Genomic DNA, 22,400 nt, shown 5'->3' on the forward strand with positions numbered 1-22,400 from the left:
TGATGCCTGGAGCGTAGTGGGGCCTGGGACCGTGCACCATGCAACTGGATATTCAGAGAAATGTTGTGTTGTGTTTTTTTGTTTTTAAAGCACCAAGTAAAACATTTTTCAGAGGATTCTCTTTTGCTAAGTTAGATTTTCAGGTGGACAACCCGTGGCCTGTCCCCCCCGAAGTATAACAATTTCCTGTAACTGGAGACTGTCCCAAATGCTACTCTATGTCAGTTTTTAAGAAGAGGATTTTGTTGGTAGAACTAAGATATGATTTCAATATGTAGGATGTCAAAATAAAGTATGAGCCCTATTAGATGTTGTCATTTAATATAAAAAATACTAAATTTAACTAGGGTTATAAATATTTGACAACTGAGAGGTTATACTAAAATATTTCAGGATATAGGATTGTTTAGGACTATATTTATATATTAATCTAGTTCTCTCCATTGCATTTCATTCTCTTTTGCCTGCATTGATATATTTTTAATTACTATGGGTACAAAGAACATCTGTGCTTTTGAGGTTTCTGTGAGCTTCTAAAACAAAATAACTAGAGCAACTGATCCTTCTTCAGAGCAAACTGGAGTATCCTCTGATACCTTTTTCAGTTTTTTCATGGCATTTCCTGTTTTTCTAACAAAATAAATCCCTTACTTTATTTATTTCCAGAAACCTAAACTAGCATAAGTACTTCCTAAGATTCTTCTGGGGAACAGTTCGTCTTGCACCAAGCATTCTGGCCAAATGATGTTGTGACTAAGGTGTGTGATAATTTGGAACATTTTCAAGCATCTGGTATTTTGATTTAACTTCTCCCCAAACTGTACTTTATAGTTGAACTGCAAGCTCTTTCTATGTAGTTGTCTTTCCTGTGCAGTCTGCATCTCACTATATGTAACTGTTAATATACTTCCATGACACTTTGAAAAAGCATGTAGTATCTTTTTGGCTCCCCACCCCATCCTCAATTAAAAATGGGAAGCTGTAATTGTGTAACGAGGTAGTCTGCCCCTTTAAGGCTGGGCATCTGGGGACAACCAGCCACATTTAATTATCAGACCAGATGGGAAGGGGGTCAGGTGATTCCTATACAGGGCTGAGAGAGCTGCAGGAGGGAGGTTGGCTTCTGTGGCATGCCCTAGAGTAATGGAGAGACACTCTGGCATCTGGGCCCCTGCAACTCAGAGAGCTGTTTTTGGCAGAGCTATTCAGCCTACTATAGCACAGTGATACTCAGACTGTGGCTTGTGAGCTGAAAGTGGCTCTTTAATGTGTCTCCTGCAACATTTTGCAGCACTGGGTATCAAAACACTGTGTTACTTAATTATTACCCAATGTAAAAAGAAAAGGAGTACTTGTGGCACCTTAGAGACTAACAAATTTATTAGAGCATAAGCTTTCGTGAGCTACAGCTCACTTCATCGGAGCTGTAGCTCACGAAAGCTTATGCTCTAATAAATTTGTTAGTCTCTAAGGTGCCACAAGTACTCCTTTTCTTTTTATGGATACAGACTAACATGGCTGCTACTCTGAAACCTACCCAGTGTAAGTTATTAATCAGTCAGGATGCTTTACTATGTTATTAATTGAATAATTTATCAACTTGCACTAGGGTATTATCTTATTTGCTGTGAGAATAATATATGTTGTAGCAGGGTGGTCATCCGCTCTTGCCCCGAAGGGCTTGAAATCAGCCCTGGGAGAGGGCTGAGGCTGTGAGAGGACTGCTGCTAGGGAAAGCAGCAAGCCTCAGCTGATTGGGGAAACAGCCACATCTGCGGCCATGCCCCAATCAGGCCCCAGCTGGCCTTTATAAGAGGGCCCTGGGCCAGGAGGAGATACTCTTTCTCTAGATGTTCAGAGGGAGGGGCCTGATTGCTGGGAGCTGAGCAGGGTACCTAAAGTGGAGCAGATCTGGGGACCTCCAGCTTGGAAAAACCCCAGGATGCAGGCCTTGTAGAAGGCCTACCAGTGGAGCAGAGCTGGGGAAAGGCCAGAGGAGCTAGCTCTGGACTGAGAAACCCCCAGGCTGCAGGCCTTGATGAAGGCCTAGGAGAAGGGTACTGCGGTTGCAGAGGGCAGCCCAAGGGTAAGCAGAAGCAGCAGGTCCAGACCCTCCTTGCCGATGATGAGTGGCAATTATACTGCAGTCCGCCTCAGGGAGCAGGGGCTAGATGGTGACTGGCAGTAGCCAAAGACTGAGGCAAGGTGGGGATAGAGGTTGGGGGGGGGGGGAGAGACCCAGATCTGTGGGGGTACTGCCAGGGGGCAGCACCACGCCAGGACTCGGGGACCAGCAGCAAGCGGGACACCGGCCTACAGAGGGCAATCCGGAGGCTGGAAATGCTAATTCCCTGGACGACCAGCAGGAGGCACCACAGGGGTCAGTCGCTGCCCTGCTACTGTGTGTGTGTGTGTCTATATAATCACTAAATATTTCCTCTGTCCTACTGTTTAAATATGAATATATAGTACTATAGTAAATGAAACAATGAATTCACGCTATTGTGACTCTCTTGGGTAATGCTGATCGCTAATTTTGCTCCTGAACCACTGAGGTTTGAGTATCACTGCTCTAGCATATATTCTCCCTGGGACTATTATTTGGCTAGATCCACAATGTAGGCTTAGTGTTGTAGTGCCTAACTTTAGGTACTGGCTTACCAGTGGAATCTTCAGCCCAGAGTTAGCCACTCAGGCTCCTTATACAATGTATGTGGAGCGTTAGGGGTCTACAAATGGGATTCACAAAATCCATCACACTGAGCAAGGAGCCGCCTCAGCTAGCCGGTATGAAATGCTGAGAAGAGAAGTATGGCCTAAGTATGGGAGTTAAGTGTCCAAGGCTATGCAACAGGAGGCACTTATCTCCGCAAGCTCTCTCCTGGAGTTAGGGATCTAAGCCAGATCAGTCCTTTTGCACAGAAAATGAAGAGGTGTTACTCTCCCTTATTCCATATAACCCAGTGGTTAGGGCACTCACTCAGGCTGTGGGAGGCCCAGTATCAAATCCCCAGTGGGTCTGCTTTGGAGCAGGGATTTGAACTAGGACTGTCAAGCATTTACTGTCAAGCATTCAAGCAATTAAAAAAAATTAATTGTAAGAATAAAAAAAAATTGTGATTGATTGCAGTTTTAATTGTACTGTTAAACAATAATAGAACACCATTTATTTAAATATTTGTGATGTTTTCTACGTTTTGAAATATATTGATTAGTTACAAAACAGAATACCAAGTGTACAGGACTCACTTTATATTATTTTTATTACAAATATTTGCACTGTAAAAAAGATAAACAAAAGAAAGTATTTAAATCAGTGGTCCGTAACCTTTCTTGTGGGAATAGCATATTGATATTCCCAGAAGACTGTGGCGGGAGCTGGACACCCCGCCGCCGAAATGCTGCTGGCGGTTAAGGAGCGTCGCCGCCAAAATGCTGCTGAGAAACGGCAATGCTCGGCGACGATATTTTGGCGGCAGGGTGTCCTGCGGGCGCACAAAAATGCCCCAGTGGGTGCCATGGCGCCCGAGGGCACCGCATTGGGGACCCCTGATTTAAATTCACCTCATACAAGTACTACAGTGCAACATCTTTATGGTGAAAGTACAATTTACAAATGAAGATTTTTTTTTTTTACATCACTCAAAAATAAAACAATTTAAAACTTTAGAGCAGTGTTTCTCAAACTTTTTGTGCTGGTGACCCCATTTGGACTTTAAAAAAATTGTGATTCTCTCCCCCCCCCCCCCAAAAAAAAAAACAACAAAAAAACCCAAAAAAACCCAAAATTCTGATCCTTTACTTCCAGCCTTGTGGGGCTTGGGTCTGTAGCCCCCCTCGGGGTTCCAGGCTTCAGCCCTGCTTGGGGCACAGGGCTCTGGGCTTCATGGGTAAAACAGCTTACAGAAATGTAGGAAATTTGCTGTGTGAGGGAGCATTACGTTTTGGGGTTGGGTTTTTCTTTTTTTTTTTTTTACAGTGAAGAGCAACAAATTTATAAACAGTGTCTGTAAGCCTGTGATAGAATTCCTGCCATGTAGCTTAATTCAGTGCAGCACAAAGTCTAAATTCTTCTGACATGGGTGCAACTCCTTTTGAAGACGAAGTTGACTAATGAGGTGAAATCCTGGCTTCACTGAAGTCAATGGCAAAACTCCCATTTGCTTCATTGGGGCGAGAATATCACCCATAGTCTCTGAAGAAAGAATAGTGTAGTCATGATGATGAATAAAGAAAAAAACATCCTTATCATTTCTAAATCATCTGTTTTTGTTTCCATTTAGAATACTATCACTAATTTAAGAAATTTAGCTTCCAGTGTGTGTAATAAATCTGTCAATTTTTTTTCTGCCAGGAGTTGTATTTGATAGTACTTTCTAAGTAGATTCCCCAAATAAAATTGTATGATGTACAAACATTTAATTACCATAAGCTCCTGGAGAGACCTGCTTCTTGTCTCTTCTAGCTATATTTTCAGGTTCTAGGAATTACGCTGTGACTTTGTTTCTGAAATCTTTAACAACTGGCTTTAAGCCTACAGTACTGCAGTTTGGGTATTACAGAAGTGTACTTTGCAATCAGTCCAGTTGGATCCAGAATGCTTTTCCATGGTTAGTATTCTTTTTTACTTAGTAATGGTTCTCATGAAAACTTTATTTCTATCTGAAGCATTTCTCCTTATGCCATGTTAATAAAATGTTTTTACAGACGCCTGTCTCTTAATTTGTTTTGTGTTCCTTAAAAATATCTATTCAGTTTAATACAATTTTGAAAAAATGGGATGGGACACGTAAGATTCATAGGGTAGAATAAATTGTCTGACCTTGTTAACCAAAGACGCACTATTGCCTATTTGCTAGGTTGGGACAACAGGATGCAGAGTTGGTATAGTGACTACAAATGCCAACTTGAAGAACTGTAAAACTCATCTGGAAATAAAATAAACTCAGGATCAGTGAACAAAGAGAGCCTCAGAACATCTGCATGCTTGATTACCCGTGACTAAATTGTAGCTTTAATCGTATTTTTAGTAAAAGTCATGGACAGGTCATGGACAATAAACAAAAATTCATAGCCTGTGATCTGTCCATGACTTGTACTACGAATACCTGTGATTAAATCTTGTGGGAGGGGCTCTGCAGAACCGTGGGGGGCGTGTTCCTGAGGTGTGGCATCAGGCGACTGCTGCTGGGGGGGTGGGCGCCTGGGGCCAGTGGCGCCAGCTGCCAGGGGCTGTGGCCCACGGCTGCTTTGGCCAGCTGCCTGGGGACCACTGCCTGGGACTGTGGCTGCTCTGGCCAGCCAGGGACTGCTGCTTGAGACCGTCGACGGTAGCTGCTCCAGGTGGCTGGAGGCAGCTGCCCCGGACTGTGGCTGCTCCAGCCAGCCAGCTGGGGATCGCTGCCACTGCTCTAGCCAGCTGGCTGGGGACCGCTGGCCGGGGCCAGGGACCGCGGCTGCTCAGGCCAACCCGGGACCGCTGCCGGGGGCCGCCGGAGCAGCAGCTGGTGTGGCTGTCCTCAGGGCCACATGAACTGCTGGCCCCAGAGCCAGCTGCTTGGGTGGCCGTGGGGCCAGCCACCCTGGCCCCTGCAGAAGTCACGGAGGTTGCAGAATGTCATGGAATCCGTGACTTCCACAACCTCCGTGACAGATAAAGAGCCCTAATTATGATATGAAGGCAGTCATAGTAAACCTGTTGGCTCTCCATTTATCTTTGATAGGGGCTTATTTCATTAGAAAAATTGGACTTCTTAGCCACTGCAGTCAGCTACAATAACCAGATGAATTATATAAGTAACTTGTCAAAAGAGCAAAAGGTTGCTTAGGGAGCTCATGTTGTCATTAAAGAACCCTCTGGCAGCGTGTGCTCCTAGCATCCACACCAACGTGGTGGATTAGATGAGCAGGTACCTATACTCTAAGTAATGGATGCTGTTTAGAAGTGTTTGTGCCCCAAGAGAATTGCAGGGCACAAATTTATTTTATCAGGTGTCTTTGTCAGAGTAAAGAGTGCAGTATTTGGGAAATGGTGGTCATCTTGGGTTGTCATCTTTTCCATCTTCACTGTTACTCAGCTCATTACCTTTTGGTAACATTCTTTTTTCTCCGCTTCTTCACTTCCCCCTAACCCCCCACCTTATATCCATACCCTTGCCAGATACTTTATCTTTTTCTTGTATAACAATTCTAAATTCTGTCCTTTCTTCATCTCTAAAGTTAAAATCCCTTTTGAGGCTTTATTAATCCATAAGTCAGATTATTGTACGCTCTACCTTTTTGCCTTTCACATTGTACCCCTGCAGTCTAACTAAACCTGTTCTTACTGAGATCATCTTGCTTGCCCACTACTTTGACCACATCTCCTCCTCTTCAAATCCTCCCTTGGCTTTGTCTGCCTTCTGACATAAATTATAAGGTGATTGCTTTGACCTTCACAGTTCTGCACAACTTTGCTCCTGCCAATATTTCTCATTCCTCACTTTCTACTGAGTTCTTTCTGACAATCTCATTTGCATTTTTCTTCCCTTCCATTGTGGTGCCTTCTATGCCTCAAATGCCCTTGTCATCCTGATGTGGCAAATTCCAATCCCTCAATTTTAAAATCCATCTAAGCGTAGTTCTTGTACTGAGCCTTACTGTTAATCCCCACCAGTTTTGAAGTCCTTTAATATTACATATATAAAAAGTCAAAATCTGCTGTGTTGTTGAGTAACCACATTGTTGCCTGGTCATCTTTGTGCTTTTTGGTGGTATATGGTTTGTCTTGAGGTTAAGTCTTGCTCTCATTGAAGACAATGGCCATTTTGCCATTGATTTAAGTGTGGAAAGGGTCAGGCTCTTAACTTTGTTTAATGTTGTGTTCTGTGTGTGCTGCTGGTGCACAGCAATAATTCTAAAGAGAAATAGTCATAGTGTTTATATTCCTTTTTGACGAAGCTGCAATAACAAATCATGCAATCCATTCAATCTGTCTCGCTAATGAACTATCTAAATAAGTTCTACCTCCAACTGAGAACTTCTCAAATTTACACACATTTAATTCCCTTACAATTGTTTAAAATATTCAAAATGTCATAGCTTCGATGTAGTAAACATTTCAGTAATCATCTGAATGTCTGAATACATATTTGACTGTTTGGATGCTGGCCAGTGGGGGGGAAATGTCTGTTTTGTGTATACATATAAATTGACTGGTAAGGTGTATGTCAGAATTGTTAATGTAACCCTGACTCCTGGTTTCACTGTTATATTTTTCTTAAGTGGGTGTGTGTGTGTGCCCTGAGTATGCATACCCTGCACAAAAGACAGGAGGAGGAGGAGGTTGTACTCCCCCGCCTTTATGTCTAATACCCATTGGTTAGAGCACTCACCCAAGATGTAGGAGACCCGGGTTCAAATCCCCCCTCTGCTGGTTCAGAGCAGGGACTTGAACATGCATCTCCCACCTCCCTGGGGTGTGCCCTAATCATTGGGATATATAGAGTTAGACTCTTAATCTCTCCTGTTGAAACTGTTCCCAACAAAACTCACTGCATTGGAATAATTTGACTTTTTATTACAATTTTATCATTATCATCATTATTTATTTGTACTGTGGTAGTGCCTAGGGGCCCTGTTTGAGAATTCAGACCATATGCACTCGTTTTTCAGAAATGAAGTAAAAAGACTTTACCATCTTGACATAGGACAAGAAACAAGTAGTGGCTGGAACAAATAGATTTGGGATATGAGGAGAAGGGGTCCATGAGCAAACACTGAAACAAGCAGCTTTGAAATCTTAAATAGTCATAGGCTCATAGCTCACTGTCTGCCTAGTGATTGTCAACTGGCAGCGATTGGTAGGCATTACAGCAGAGTTTTTAAAGAGATGTTTGGAGGGGGATAAAGTAGTAGCTTTAGTAACCCTAATATGCCTTCTTCCTCATAGGACCATATAGCATATACCAGAGAAGCAACAAGACTCAAACATGTTGAGTGACTATAGTGGGGTGAAATGAGGGAGGCGAGGACGGAAATATGACACAGTTGCCTTCCACATCTATTATTTCTCCTCCAAGCACTTATGCATGTGGGACTTCTCATGAGCATGAAGTGAAGCATGTGTCTAAGTGTTTGCAGGATCAGGGCCAAGGCCAGTAAAAAGCCTTGTTCAGGACAATGTACAAAGGGAAAAAAAGAACTTGGAGCCAGTAACTTTTGAGTTGTGTGGCTTCTCTCATCATTACCCTTTTAAAGCTATGTCATATTGAGATGATAAACATTTTAGTGGCTTTACATGCAATTTGAGCTCTGTTCATTGAAGTCTAAATTCATATAAAAATATCCACCTGCCATCCATATATTCAAAACCCCAAATAAAATAATAGTGAAGCAAATGAATGGGAAATACAATATAACATTTAGTGACCTTGCAGTACCGCTAACTCTGTTCTCTCGTGTTCTCTCTCTTATAAACTTAGTTATTTTCCTGAACAAATTATAATCACAGCTATAATCCACACTGAATGGTACCCATAGAACTGGCACTATCTCTGTAAGTATGCAGATTATAAAGGTGGATTTAGAAATTTGACTTCATTGCAGAAATAGGTGTAATTTGTAAGAAAATGTAAAGTTGTCACAATCTTTTCTATTTTACCATAATAAATGGGTTTTCTTACCTTGCAATCATGGGAGGGGGAAAAAAAGCCCTACATCAACTCCCAATAAATGCTGTGCCTGAAGAGGAGTAACTTTTAATCTTTATTATTGGTTTCTTGAGCCACTTCTCCATTCATATTGAAAATATGAAGATGATATACTGGTACATTGAATTAATGTATAGAAATAGAGAGAAGTGGTGCAGGTTCTTGATTAACATCTGCATAGATGTTAATTATACATGCCTATTGACTTCAGTCCACTTAAGTAGATACCTAAATGCATATTTGGCTATCTAACCTTAGTCATTGTTGAGAATCTTGGCTGAAGATAGTTCACCCTATTGAGGGTTAAACTGGCTCAGTTTGGGGAGATTCCAGGCTTCTATAGATGACTCTTCTTATACCTCCTTCCGCTCTGCGTGAGATTTCTTGGAATTGTGATACTGGGAGCCATTGTGTGATAGCTCTTGTACTTTCAAATACTCACGCTGAGAAATAAACTCCATATTGCATGATTCACTGATGTTATGGTTTAAAGTCCCAGAGTCACTTATTTGTCATATGCATTTTGACCAGAAAATATATTATTTTTAACACAGTCACACTTTTTACAAACTGTAGCCTGTATGCCGAGAAGTTTTCATCTGAATGATTAAATCTAGAAAACTGTCCTTCTTTCCAGTTAAGTATAGTACTTAGTTTCCTTTACTGAGGAATATATGTTAATCAGGAATGGATGAGTTGCTTTTGAAAATAAGAGTGATTAATTCGACTAGGATTTTATTTAAATAGTTCGGCATACTCTCTTGGGTTAAAGGTAATTAGAGTTTGGCAAATTTTTTTGCTGTTACTTTGACTACTCTATGACTTGGATTCTTATATTAAATCCTTGGTTGCCAAAGGCAAACCCTGTCTTTGTCAATTGTAGATTTGCAATTTTGTCAATAGTTAGCATTCCCAGTTGGGTAGATTCCATTCTGGTCTTTCTCACATTGAATATTCCCTTAATCCCGCGAATCGTCCAGTTGATTTCCGTAATTAAGGTCATACTCACTGTGTGTAAGAATGTTAGAATCTGGTCCCAGGCTACGGAATATTTGTAAAATTGTTCAGCTCTGCTCGGTAGTAGTGGTTGCAGTCGAGCTGCATGTGTGCCGCATGGCTTGGCTATGGGTTAGAGAATGGGTTTTGTGTCTCATGTCCCCACATAGATCCACTGTGCAAAGGCTGTTTCCTCAGGCTTCATATCGGAGAGAAACATTTTAAGTGAGATTTTGAAAAATACTCCGCATTGGCTGGCCCTGACTGGTCCCACTGAAGTCAACTGGACTTAGACCAGTGCTGTGTGCTGTTGAAAAATCCTCCCTCTACTGTTAAATATTTTTATAGAATATAAACTCTGTAATTCTTAGAATGGAAATCTTGAATATGAATGTTTGTTCTTCTCCTTTGCAAGTTTGAACAGAGTTAGTTAATACTCTGTGGAAAAAATCCTGTTCAATATTTAAATACTATTAACATTGACCAAAATGTGAAACTAACCAATTGTGCATAAATATTTGTGTTCTCTCACTTTTTTCTGTAAAGATCTAATTAGCTTTTTTTCTGCTTTAAAGCATATATTTTAAGATGTTTTAGCTGTGTCCACTCTTACTTTTGTCAGGAATCTCTGGCTTATGCAAATAGAAGTCTGGAAGCAGTTCCAGGTGAGAAGGCCCTGCAAGACACACGTGAGCAACGTGAGCAACAAAACCGACTTAAAGAGATTAATCAACAGCTGAAAAATCTGGATGGAAATCTTGTAAGTTTAAACTTGAAAGCTGTGCTGGAGTTTATAATTACATATGCTTATAAAATTAACCCCAAAAGAAGAAATATATGATAAGTTTCTCTAGTTTTGAGAGAGATTCCCAGTTCTAATGATACTCCCCATTTATATATAGGGAATATCTCTCAAACTCTCTTTTAGAATGGAAGAAGCCTTTCAAGAGTGACCACTATATACACATAAAGAAGTAAATATTTTAAGTACTTTCTAATAACTTATAGAATTTAGTGTAGCTTCTTCACATGTGTTTGAAGTAATTCATTGTGCTCTAACGTTGACACTATGATCTAGTTTTGTTTAATTCATATGATTTTTTTTTTTTAAAAACTGACAATTCTTTACTTAGCCCAAAACAGTACCTGAAGACCAATAGGAGGCAAGAAAGTTAAAATGTTAGTAAATGTATAAAATGTGAATTGCAACTCAGTAACACTTTAGGAAAAAAACTGCATAATTTCTCAGTCTTAACAATAATTATTTGGGGGTAAGAGAAGTGGGGGAAAGAGAAATGAAATTTACAAAGATCCTCTAACCACAGAGTATATTGTATTTATGCCTAAAACATAGAGCAAGGGTTGACAACAAGCCCAAACCTGGGTGACCACATGCATCTTCCAAACAACATATCAGACTTCTTGCCCTTTTAACTCTAATTTGTGGACACGTTTTTCTGCTGTAGTTGGAAAGCAATGTAATAGCAAAGTTAATGCTAGGTGAACTGCAACGTTCAGAGATTTTGTTTAGGGTACGTTTCTCAGAGTTGAAGAACAGCTGCTTATTTTTGTTAATAGATTATAAAGCCAGAAGGGACCATTGTGATTATTTTGTCTTACCTCTATAACACAGACCATAGGACTTCCCTGAATTAATTTGTGTTTGAACAAGAGCATGTCTTTTAGAAAAAAATCCAATCTTGATTTTAAAAATTGCCAGTGATGGAGAATCCACCACAATCCTTGGTAAATTGTTCTAATGGTTAATGACTTTTTCTATTTTGTGTCTTATTTCTAGTGTGAATTTATCTAGCTTCAACTTCTAGCCATGAATCTTGTTATACCTTTACTAGATTGAAAAGCCCATTTTCAAAGTTTTGTTCCCCATGTAGTTGCTTAGGGACTGTGATCAAGTCACTTTTGTCTCTTTACGTTAAAGGGATTGAGTTTCTTGAGTCTGTCACTGTAAGGCCTGTTTTCCAGTCTTTCTTGTGGCTCTACTCTCAGCCCTGTGCAATTATCAACATCTTTCTTGAATTGTGGACATCAGAACTTGCTTGCTGGAGAAGCACTCTGGAGAGAAAGGTTAGACATGGTGTGGGACTCTTTGCCAGGAGAAGCAGGGAAGCTATCAGCCCATGAAGAGCTGTGAAAAAGGCATGTAAAGAGGTAATACATGGAAGTTCTGGGGAGGGATGAAATAAAAAGGCCGGGGGCAATATGATTCTGGTGTGGGCTGGAGACTCGTTGTTACTGGTTCTTACTTACGGCCCTGCCAGAATTTCTGGAGAAGGTGCCCTTTTAGTTATGGCATCAACAGGGGGAGACCAGGACAGACACTGGTGGGGCTATTGTTTAAGCCTAGGGCTGAAGGACTTGTTTCTTTGAAGTTTTGGACATGTGTTTTTGTTTGGACTCTTGTTTTATGCTGAAAGGGGAGGTGTTTTCCTAGGCTGTTGCTTGAGGGCTAAACTGTAATTCACCATTGCACTAGAGTGGACAAGAAACTGAGCAGGGGGAAAACTGGCATGGGCAACTTGATGCAGGAAAACTGATTTCTATAAAATAAATTGTAGATGGTTTCTGACTGACCTGAAGAGCTCTGTGTAGCTTGAAAGCTTGTCTTTCACCAAGTGAAGTTGGTGAAATAAAAGATATTACTTCACCCACCTTGTCTTTCTAGCTGGGAGGTCTTTCAGCATAGTTGATTCAACAAGCATTTCTCAAGTTGAGTGGGAAAAAATTGGTGGAAGAAGTCTCATGTATAAGCCTGTCATCCTGGAAATCTCTGTCCCAAGAACAATGGTCTGAGTGTAGTCTAGAACCTATGATTTAAAAGTAAAATGAAGACACTGATTGTATCTGTCTCTTGTATGGAGATTAACAATACAGAGGATGGAGCTTGGAGGGAGAGAGGGCTCATTTCTGCAGTTGACAGATGATGATGAGTGATAACCACTGATGGAATGCTAAAAAAGAAACCTCAATAAAAGTAATTTTTGTTTACATCAATCCAGAATTCTTCTACTTACTATTGTGAGTAATCTCATAAATAACGGTAACTTGGAAGAGACTGGTGAAAAGTAATTTATTAGTTTCCAACTTTGTGCATTTAACAACCTTTTGAATATAGTCAGTTTCACGGTTTTCCCTGTATGGCCAGTTTTCCCTTTTAGTTTTGTCAGTCTTTCATATTGCAAAAAGCAAGCAAAAATCATTTAAAAATGAAGAAAATGGGTTTATAAAACTAAAAAATTAGCACAGCCAGTTTCAGCATGGTACCTTAAAATACTTGTAATTCATCTTTTTTTTAATTGACCAGATTTCTATTAGTGCCCACTTTAAAGATTAGAGACATAGACTGTTTCTGTGTATTTTTCAGGGCAAGAGGATGTGGAAACAGTAGATTCTGGAAGAAACAGCTTAGCAGATAAATATAATTAATTTAGTAAGTTATTTTTGCTATTGGTATATAACCAGATGGATTAAGGTGGAACTCCTGGAACTGCTGAGCAGACTTTTCTATTTGATTAAGAATTTGGCTAGATGGTGTCATTTGTTATGCCCCAAATTTACAAAGCAACAAAATGTTCTTACCGTGGTTATTCTCTGCTAAGCATTCTCCCCCTGATGGAAGTGCTTGGTGTGCCCCTCTGGATGGCATGCTGTTGTCAAATCATCACAGGCTAAATAATGGTCTGTGCACTTGGGGGAAACAAACAATTTTGAACCACTGGTTTGTACAGAAAGGGCATTGTTGAAAATGATAGCAAGATTCTTAACCTGGATCACTACTTTCTAAAGAGGAGGAGGGGGAGTTGTTGGTGGTGTTGTTATTTATGATAGTATTCACAGTGCACTTGGTGCTTTCCTGTTTTAAGGAGCTCAAATTCTAAAGACAAACACGCAGAAGGCAGGAAAAAAGGGGTATACTGTAAGTTCAGTTAATAAATAAATAAAATTTTTGTTAACTTAAGTAGGACAGGTAAACTATTCCAAATTATTTCTCTGGGTTGTCATTGTTAGAAAATTTCCCAAAGGCAATAAGGCAGAGGTGGACTTCAGGAGAGCTGGATTATGGAAAGAGTAGGTCTTTCAAAAATGTTCTATGCTGTAGGGTTCAATGTAGAAGGAGGCACAGAAACCCCTCCAACGCATTATTAAGGATCTACAACCTATCCTGAAGGATGACCCAACACTCTCTCAAATCTTGGGAGACAGGCCAGTCCTTGCCTACAGACAGCCCCCCAACCTGAAGCAAATACTCACCAGCAACCACATACCACACAACAGAACCACTAACCCAGGAACCTATCCTTGCAACAAAGCCCGTTGCCAACTGTGCCCACATATCTATTCAGGAGACACCATCGCAGGGCCTAATAACATCAGCCACACTATCAGAGGCTCGTTCACCTGCACATCCACCAATGTGATATATGCCATCATGTGCCAGCAATGCCCCTCTGTCATGTACATTGGTCAAACTGGACAGTCTCTACGTAAAAGAATAAATGGACACAAATCAGATGTCAAGAATTATAACATTCATAAACCAGTTGGAGAACACTTCAATCTCTCTGGTCACGCGATTACAGACCTGAAAGTTGCGATATTACAACAAAAAAACTTCAGAACCAGACTCCAGCGAGAGACTGTTGAATTGGAATTAATTTGCAAATTGGATACAATTAACTTAGGCTTGAATAGAGACTGGGAGTGGCTAAGTCATTATGCAAGGTAACCTATTTCCCCTTGTTTTTTCCTACCCGCCCCCCTCAGACGTTCGTGTTTAAACCCTGGATTTGTGCTGGAAATGGCCCACCTTGATTATCGTACACATTGTAAGGAGAGTGATCGCTTTAGATAAGCTGTTACCAGCAGGAGAGTGGGGTGGGGGGGGAGAGAACCTTTTATAGTGGTAAACACCCATTTTTTCATGCTTTGTGTGTATAAAAAGATCTTCTATACTTTCCACAGTATGCATCCAATGAAGTGAGCTGTAGCTCACGAAAGCTTATGCTCAAATAAATTGGTTAGTCTCTAAGGTGCCACAAATACTCCTTTTTTTTTTTTTTTGGCGAATACAGACTAACACGGCTGTTACTCTGAAACAGAAATGTTTGTGTGAGAAGCTGCCAAATGGTTGGATGAGGCCAGCATCTCTGGAAGAACAGAAGGCATGGCATGTGATCAGTGGTGGATTTACAATTAGTGGGCCCTGTGCACAGCTTCATTTTTGGGGGCCCCCCCTTCAGGACCCAACAAAGAAAAAGAACGTTCTCTCTTCCCCACCCATTTTTCATTCTTTTTTTCTTCATTCTCCTCCTCTATTATAAATTAAGGGGATTAAAATAAAGGGAGGTACCTTGATTGGGGCAGTGGGTTGAGGTGCAGGAGGGAGTGAGGGGGTGGGCTCTGGTAGGTAGTTTGGGTGCTGGGTGCGGGCAGCCTGCCTGCCTGAGCCCTGCTGCACCGCCAGCCGGGATTCAGGGGCAGGTTGCCAGATATTTGTCCTCCATTTTGGGGGCCCCCTTGTTGTGGGGGGGCCCTGTGCCAGTGCATGGTTTGTTTCATGGTAAATCCGCTGCTGCATGTGATGTTGGAGAGGGCCAGAATTAGTCAGGGCTTTCAAGGCAGTAACAAGAAGCCAGAACTTGGTGCAAAGGGTGTTTAAATTGGCAGAAGTTTTGACTTCTAATATGGACTAAATCCTCCTGTAAGTTAAACTGGAACAACCTCACTGACTGATCACAGATGCTACAGGTGTAAGTGAGAGGAAATTTTCGCCCCTTGTTTTGAAAATAAGTCCCACAACTGGATTATTTTTACTCAATTTTTGCTTCTTTGTCTCACAATGTCTTTGTTCCAAAGAGGAAAGCTCGTCAGATGATATGGGTCCTAGTCTGGGACTCATAAACCTGGATTCAATTCCCTCATCTGCCATAGATTTCCTGTTGTGACCTTGGGCAAGTGACTTTGGATGGATGTTTCAAATGTGCCTCATTGATTTAGGAGCACAAGTCCCACTGACTTTCAAAGGGGCTCTGCTCCTAAATTACTTAGACATTTTGAAAATCCTATCTTTAGTTTCTCCATGTCTCAGTTCCCCATTTGTAAAGTGAGAATAATAGCACTAACCAATTTCACAAAGGTGCTTTGAAGATAAATACCTTAAAGATTGTGACATGCTCAGTTACTGTAGTAATGTGGGCCACATAAATACCTTAGGCTTGGTCTGCACTTAAAAGTTACATCGGCATACCTGCATCGGCCAGGAGTGTAAAAAATACACACCCCTGGCTGACATAGCCATGCTGACTAAAAACCCCTGTGTTTTTTCACAAAACAGCTGTGCCGATGGAAGAGGGCTTCTATCAACGTAGATAATGTCCTTTGGGGCAGTGATGTTCCTGTACCAACAGAAAAACTCTTCCTCCTGTTGCGTGTGGGCTGCATCTACAATAAAGGGCACTCAACAGTGTGGACGCTGCCTTAGATAGATCATCTTTGGTAGTTTAAGTATCATATGATGTCGGGTGGCCTCCCTCTGTGTAGGTAGCTACCCCAAGGTTTGCAGAAGTGGGGAGTGGGTAGGCAGGCAAGAGTCAGAATTTTTAAAAAGATTTACCATTCAGCACATTAATATATTTCCCAGAGCTAGTGTGATTCTTAATTAACGTGAAAAGAGAACTGGTACAAGAAAAGTGTAGAATGTACTTTTTAGCCAAACAAACTTGGAGAAAGTTAATGATTTATTTTGGTGATTTGACAATTATATACTCCCTTTTGTTCATTTTAAACAGCTGGATAAAAAAAGTTGTTGTTTTTTAAAAGAAGTATGCTGGGTAAAAGGAAAATAAATTATACATTTGTGTATTCAAACAAAGGGCTGAATAAAAAAAAATCTGAAAGTTAATGTGTATTTTGTGACTTTTTAGGTTAAATTTTGGGATCAAATGATCTTTCCCCCCATAACTCTTTTAACTTGGGAGATGGGAGACCGTTCTTTCTAGGGAGATCTGTCAGACTCCTAGAGATACTGCATGTTTGTCATATAGTTACTATAGGAATGAATTCATTCTCTACCTGAGGAATAAGGTGAACTATACAAATATTCAGTAATTTAATTTTTTTTAGTGTCAGTTTAGGGAATTTTATAGTAAATTCCATGTTAAATGTGTAAGAACTTTTATTTTCTATTCTTGTTTTCTTCTATTTGGTAAAAAAGACAAAACATACTTATTTTGTTTAATTTAAGCTGAACAAAGTCTAATATTTGGGAAATTACTGTGTGAAGCTCTTGGAGGAAAGGGAGCTCTGTTCTCAGTGGAGGCAGAGAACAATGGGCATATCACAGTCACTGATTGAGGGTATAGAGATGGCTGTGGTCTTCTGTAGTAGTGCCACAAATGGGCCATGAGAGTGACAGTGTGGACCCAGGAGGATCAAACAGCCTAAGGGTATATCTACACTGCAATCAGACATCCGGGGCTGGCCGGTCCCAGCTGACTTGGGCTCGTGGGGCTCAGGCTAAGGTGCTGTTTAATTGTGGTGTAGATGCTCAGACTTGGGCTACAGCCCGAGCTCTGGGATCCTCCCAACATGCAGGGTCCTAGAGCCTGGTCTACAGCCCAAGTCCGAATGTCTGAGTCAGCTGGCACATTCCAGCCTCAGGTTTTTAATTGCACTTTAGACCTACCCTAAGCCAGGGGTTCTCAAACTGGGGGTCTGGACCCCCCAGGGGGTCACAGGGCTATTACATGGGGGGTTGCAAGCTGTCAGCCTCCACCCCAAACCTCACTTTGCCTCCAGCATTTATAATGGTGTTAAATATATAAAAACGTGTTTTTAATTTATAAGGGGGGGGGGTCGCACTCTGAGGCTTGTTGTGTGAAAGGGATCACCAGTACAAAAGTTTGAGAACCACTGCCCTAACCCGAGGGTACAACGGTCCTTCACGAAAAGAGGGGAGGATAAAGAAAAATAACTGAATTTGAAGTTTTTTCAGAAGCAAAAATAAAGGGAGCTTATTTACGTAATAGGGAAAATTCCTTATTAAACAGCAGGAAACAAAGAAAGGGAGAAGGAAAAAGAAAAACATTACAACTTCCAACAGGCTGTATTAACAGCTGTTGCTTACTTGCTTGCCAACTTTGGCTGACTTTTTAGCACTCTTGCTTTCAACATTAATCCAGTTTGAGATATATACCGTTCCATCTAACTCACACTGTAAAGACCTAATCTCGCATTCCTTAAATAGGTGTTGCAAAGTAAGCTTGCCTAATTGACTCTTTTATTCCCACTGATTTCAGTGAGGTTTACCTACATCAATAGTACAGGATCAGACCCAAAGAGACAATGAGAGATTCAGACTCCATCCAAGTATGTGCCACCTCAGCAAGACAACATATTTAGCTCCTCATCTTATTCAATTTCTAAGCTGTGGTTGACTTCCACCTTAGTACGTTGTGGTTAGCATGTAAGTAATTGTTAATCGAATAGTTTAAGCCAATCTTGTGAATCTTCAATTTAATTGAATTAGGTCTGCTGGGGAACTGATAAAATAAATCCATGCTATGACATCCATTCCAGCCACTGATCCGTGCATTACTCTCTCACTCGTCACTGACCCTTGGTAATGAGGTAAATATAATCCCAGGCAGTGTGTCTGCAGCTCTGTGTGGTGGTCCACAACAGGACATTACTGCACTTTGGAATGTAATGGGCTACTGAGTCATTAGAATGTTATGAATGTTAATAGCTCAGTTTCAAGGCTTGATCAGCACAACACAGTATTTTCTTGGTATCTGCTATGGCACGCAAACCCCTGTAACATGCCAAACATGTTTCCTTGTCTGGATTGTATGTGTATAGAACCTTATATGACGAGAGCCGATTCTTTATTTACAGTATTTATCAACATAGAAACAGCCTGTAGTAATGTGTGTGCCATGGCTGGGTTAGCTTCACTGCATAGTGTGAGAACTACTTCAGAACATTTTGTTCATAAAACTACTTCTGAAGGAAATACTGAATTTTAACATCACCTGTTGCTGGTAGCATAACAATGAAATTGACATACAGTTTCAAAATTATATGGATGTGGCATATTTTATAAATTCTCTGGGTTGTCTGCATAAAATATGGAAGCATCCAAATGTAAATTATGTTGCGGTTTCCCTTCCAGTAGTCGAAATAATAGAAATAAAATAGTATACGTCTTCATTGAAAGAACATCAACCTTCAAAAGGTACTCCACTTATCTTGTCGTTATGAATGACATTCTAGGAAACAACACCTAAGAAGCAAAGCTTCTTGGAATAACATCACAGCACTGGCCAAATTTGTTGTGTCACTTTCTCAAATAGAATACTTCATAATGACATGCAAAAACTGGCCACTTCCAGTCTGTCTTTATTATTGGGGCAATCCACTACCAAGAAGATTAAGGTTATATGTAAATCACTAGTTTTTGGATTATCAATCATCTCCTAATTTTAGACCCCTGTATTAATAAATATGATTGCTTTCCTAGATCATCATGACATGTCATCTGCTGTAACTAGACGTCTTAGGCCAAAATTTTCAAACTTGGATGGCTACGTTCAGGTATCCAGTCTGTATATAGAAAGCTAAATATAAGTGACCTGACTTTTCAATCAGTGTCTCTAAAAATAAGACCATGTTTACTTAGCTGCCTATGCACCCAAGTTTGAAAATTGTGGACATACTTTGCGTAGCAAGAAAAAGAGTACTTGTGGCACCTTAGAGACTGTACTCTTTTTTTCTTTTTACGAATACAGACTAACACGGCTGCTACTCTGAAACCTGTCATTTTGCATAGCAGCACTCATAGAATCATAGAATATCAGGGTTGGAAGGGACCTCAGGAGGTCATCTAGTCCAACCCCCTGCTCAAAGCAGGACCAATCCCCAATCAAATCATCCCAGCCAATGCTTTGTCAAGCCTGACCTTAAAAACTTCCAAGGAAGGAGATTCTACCACCTCCCTAGGTAACGCATTCCAGTGTTTCACCACCCTCCTGGTGAAAAAGTTTTTCCTAATATCCAACCTAAACCTCCCCCACTGCAACTTGAGACCATTACTCCTTGTCCTGTCCTCTTCTACCACTGAGAATAGTCTAGAACCATCCTCTCTGGAACCACCTCTCAGGTAGTTGAAAGCAGCTATCAAATCCCCCCTCATTCTTCTCTTCCGCAGACTAAACAATCCCAGTTCCCTCAGCCTCTCCTCATAAGTCATGTGTTCCAGACCCCTAATCATTTTTGTTGCCCTTCGCTGGACTCTCTCCAATTTATCCACATCCTTCTTGTAGTGTGGGGCCCAAAACTGGACACAGTACTCCAGATGAGGCCTCACCAATGTCGAATAGAGGGGAACGATCACGTCCCTCGATCTGCTCGCTATGCCCCTACTTATACATCCCAAAATGCCATTGGCCTTCTTGGCAACAAGGGCACACTGTTGACTCATATCCAGCTTCTCGTCCACTGTAACCCCTAGGTCCTTTTCTGCAGAACTGCTGCCTAGCCATTCGGTCCCTAGTCTGTAGCTGTGCATTGGGTTCTTCCGTCCTAAGTGCAGGACCCTGCACTTATCCTTATTGAACCTCATCAGGTTTCTTTTGGCCCAATCCTCCAATTTGTCTAGGTTCCTCTGTATCCTATCTCTGCCCTCCAGCGTATCTACCACTCCTCCCAGTTTAGTATCATCCACAAATTTGCTGAGAGTGCAATCCACACCATCCTCCAGATCATTTATGAAGATATTGAACAAAACCGGCCCCAGGACCGACCCCTGGGGCACTCCACTTGACACCGGCTGCCAACTAGACATGGAGCCATTGATCACTACCCTAACTAACTACTCTTTAGTTAGGGAAGCAGCTCTTTAACTTTTCATCAAGTAGTTTCATCGCAAAACTGAGTGCTTGGCCCTGGCAGTATTTGATGTCAGACTTTGCACTGAAAGCTCAGTTTTTTCAGAAAATGTTCATTATTCAATAGGTGGCACCCTTCTCTCTAATTCAGTAAGCAGTGCCTAGGTATTGGTAAGGGACGATTGTGCTGCTGAAAGTGCTTTTGATTATATAAAATTGAGGGTACATCTACACTTGGAGCTGGGGATGTGATTACCAGATCGAGTAGACATAGTCATACCAGCTGTCATCAAGCTAGCATTATTGAGCAACAGCACAAGCTGGTGGGTCAGGCTAGCCTTCCTAAGTGTGTATCCGTCCAAGACCCTAGGCATGTACTCAGTGGGGGTAGCTCATCCTACAGTTCATGCTGCTATGGCTATATTTTACTTTTAGTGCACTAGGGTGATGGGAGCTAACGTGAGTATGTCTAATCAAGATGGGGGTGTGATTCCCAGTTCAAAGTGAAAATGTACTCATTGATCATGACTACTTGTATCATGGCAGAGCTCATGGAACTTTTCACAAGTTAGGGTTGTCGGCCCTGATGTCTACTCAAATTCTAGTTTGGATAATTATACTCTGTTTAAAATTCCTGTTGTACTTGGATAGGGTATTCTCCTTCACTTTACCCTAAATTGTTCTGTAATATGGCTGTGTTCTAAAAAGAACTTCTATGTTCCACCTTAGAGGAGGCTGCATTTCAACAGTAGGGGATGTGATGCTTATATGCATAGTTGTAAAGAGCTTTATCTTTCTGTATGAAAGACATTTTTAAATGTATGATTTTATTACTGATTTGATGATTAAGATATTACATCTGTTTGCGTTATAACCAATTAAATTCCCAAGTAAATAAAATTCCTGATATATGTCTGTACTAGAAGTAATTGATGATTCAGGTAGTAAGAATGTGCACAGTCCTGTACTGTGTGTTTAAAAAATGGCTTGCCACAGTCATAAACATAATTAGAGAGAGAAAGTGGGTGAAGTAATATCTTTTATTCGACCAACTTCTGTTGCTGAGGGACTCAAGCTTTCGATCTTACACAGAAGAGCTCTGTGTAAGCTCTAAAGCTTCTCTCTCACCAACTGAAGTTGGTCCAATAAAATACATTACCTCACCCACCCTATCTTTCTAATATCCTTGGACCAACATGGTTACAAGAACATGGCATATAAAACTAATTGTATGATGATTTCCTTTTGTATAGAGAATCTATTGCACCAAACACTACAAATTGCTGTTGTAACAGTATGTTTAACTCCTTTTCTCAGGTCTGAGATCTGTTGTTTCGGGTACTGCTCATTCTGAAACACACCTGTTGTGCGATGAAACTGTTCTAAGCCATTTTAAAAATTAATTAGGCAACTTTAAAAATAATTTAGTTTTATTGAGAATTTAATTCTCTATGGACCTTCAGCAATTTAGAAAAAAAAGTTTTGCAAAGACATTTCATGGAAAAGCACTGAAGAACCACTTTCAGAAACACACATGAAGCATAGTTATCCCCAAATCCTGATTCTGGTCATCCCAAGTGTGGTTGGGTGCTGAGTATCTATGAGGGCAGGGAAAGTTAATTTTTCTTCCAGGTGGCACAGTTTTCAGTAAGAGCTATGATCCTCTTCAGCAAGGAGCAGTGGCTGGTGGACTCATTCACCTCCCTTGACCTGTGCCTATGTGAGAGAGCACAGGGAAACCCAGTGGAGCTGGGGTCCATGACATCCAGTACTAGGTGCTCCATCACTGTTATCTCCTAAAATCCCAACA

At 41.0% G+C, this 22,400-nt stretch overlaps 1 protein-coding gene across 3 annotated transcripts in view; it reads left to right on the forward strand.

Annotated features, from left to right (window-relative positions):
• Positions 1 to 22,400, forward strand: part of FSIP1 (fibrous sheath interacting protein 1) — a 182,780-nt gene that overhangs the window by 51,167 nt on the left and 109,213 nt on the right. For 2 of the 3 annotated variants that reach the window (XM_074955722.1, XM_074955724.1), the window contains exon 10: positions 10,309 to 10,446. In XM_074955722.1, coding sequence (XP_074811823.1) covers positions 10,309 to 10,446 — 138 coding nt within the window. Of the gene's footprint in view, positions 1 to 10,308; positions 10,447 to 14,776; positions 15,041 to 22,400 lie in introns of those variants that run through there. The other variant, XM_074955725.1, reaches the window with a different exon arrangement.

The sequence above is a fragment of the Natator depressus genome, chromosome 6 (genome assembly GCF_965152275.1).
Source record: "Natator depressus isolate rNatDep1 chromosome 6, rNatDep2.hap1, whole genome shotgun sequence".
NCBI lineage: Eukaryota > Metazoa > Chordata > Testudines > Cheloniidae > Natator > Natator depressus.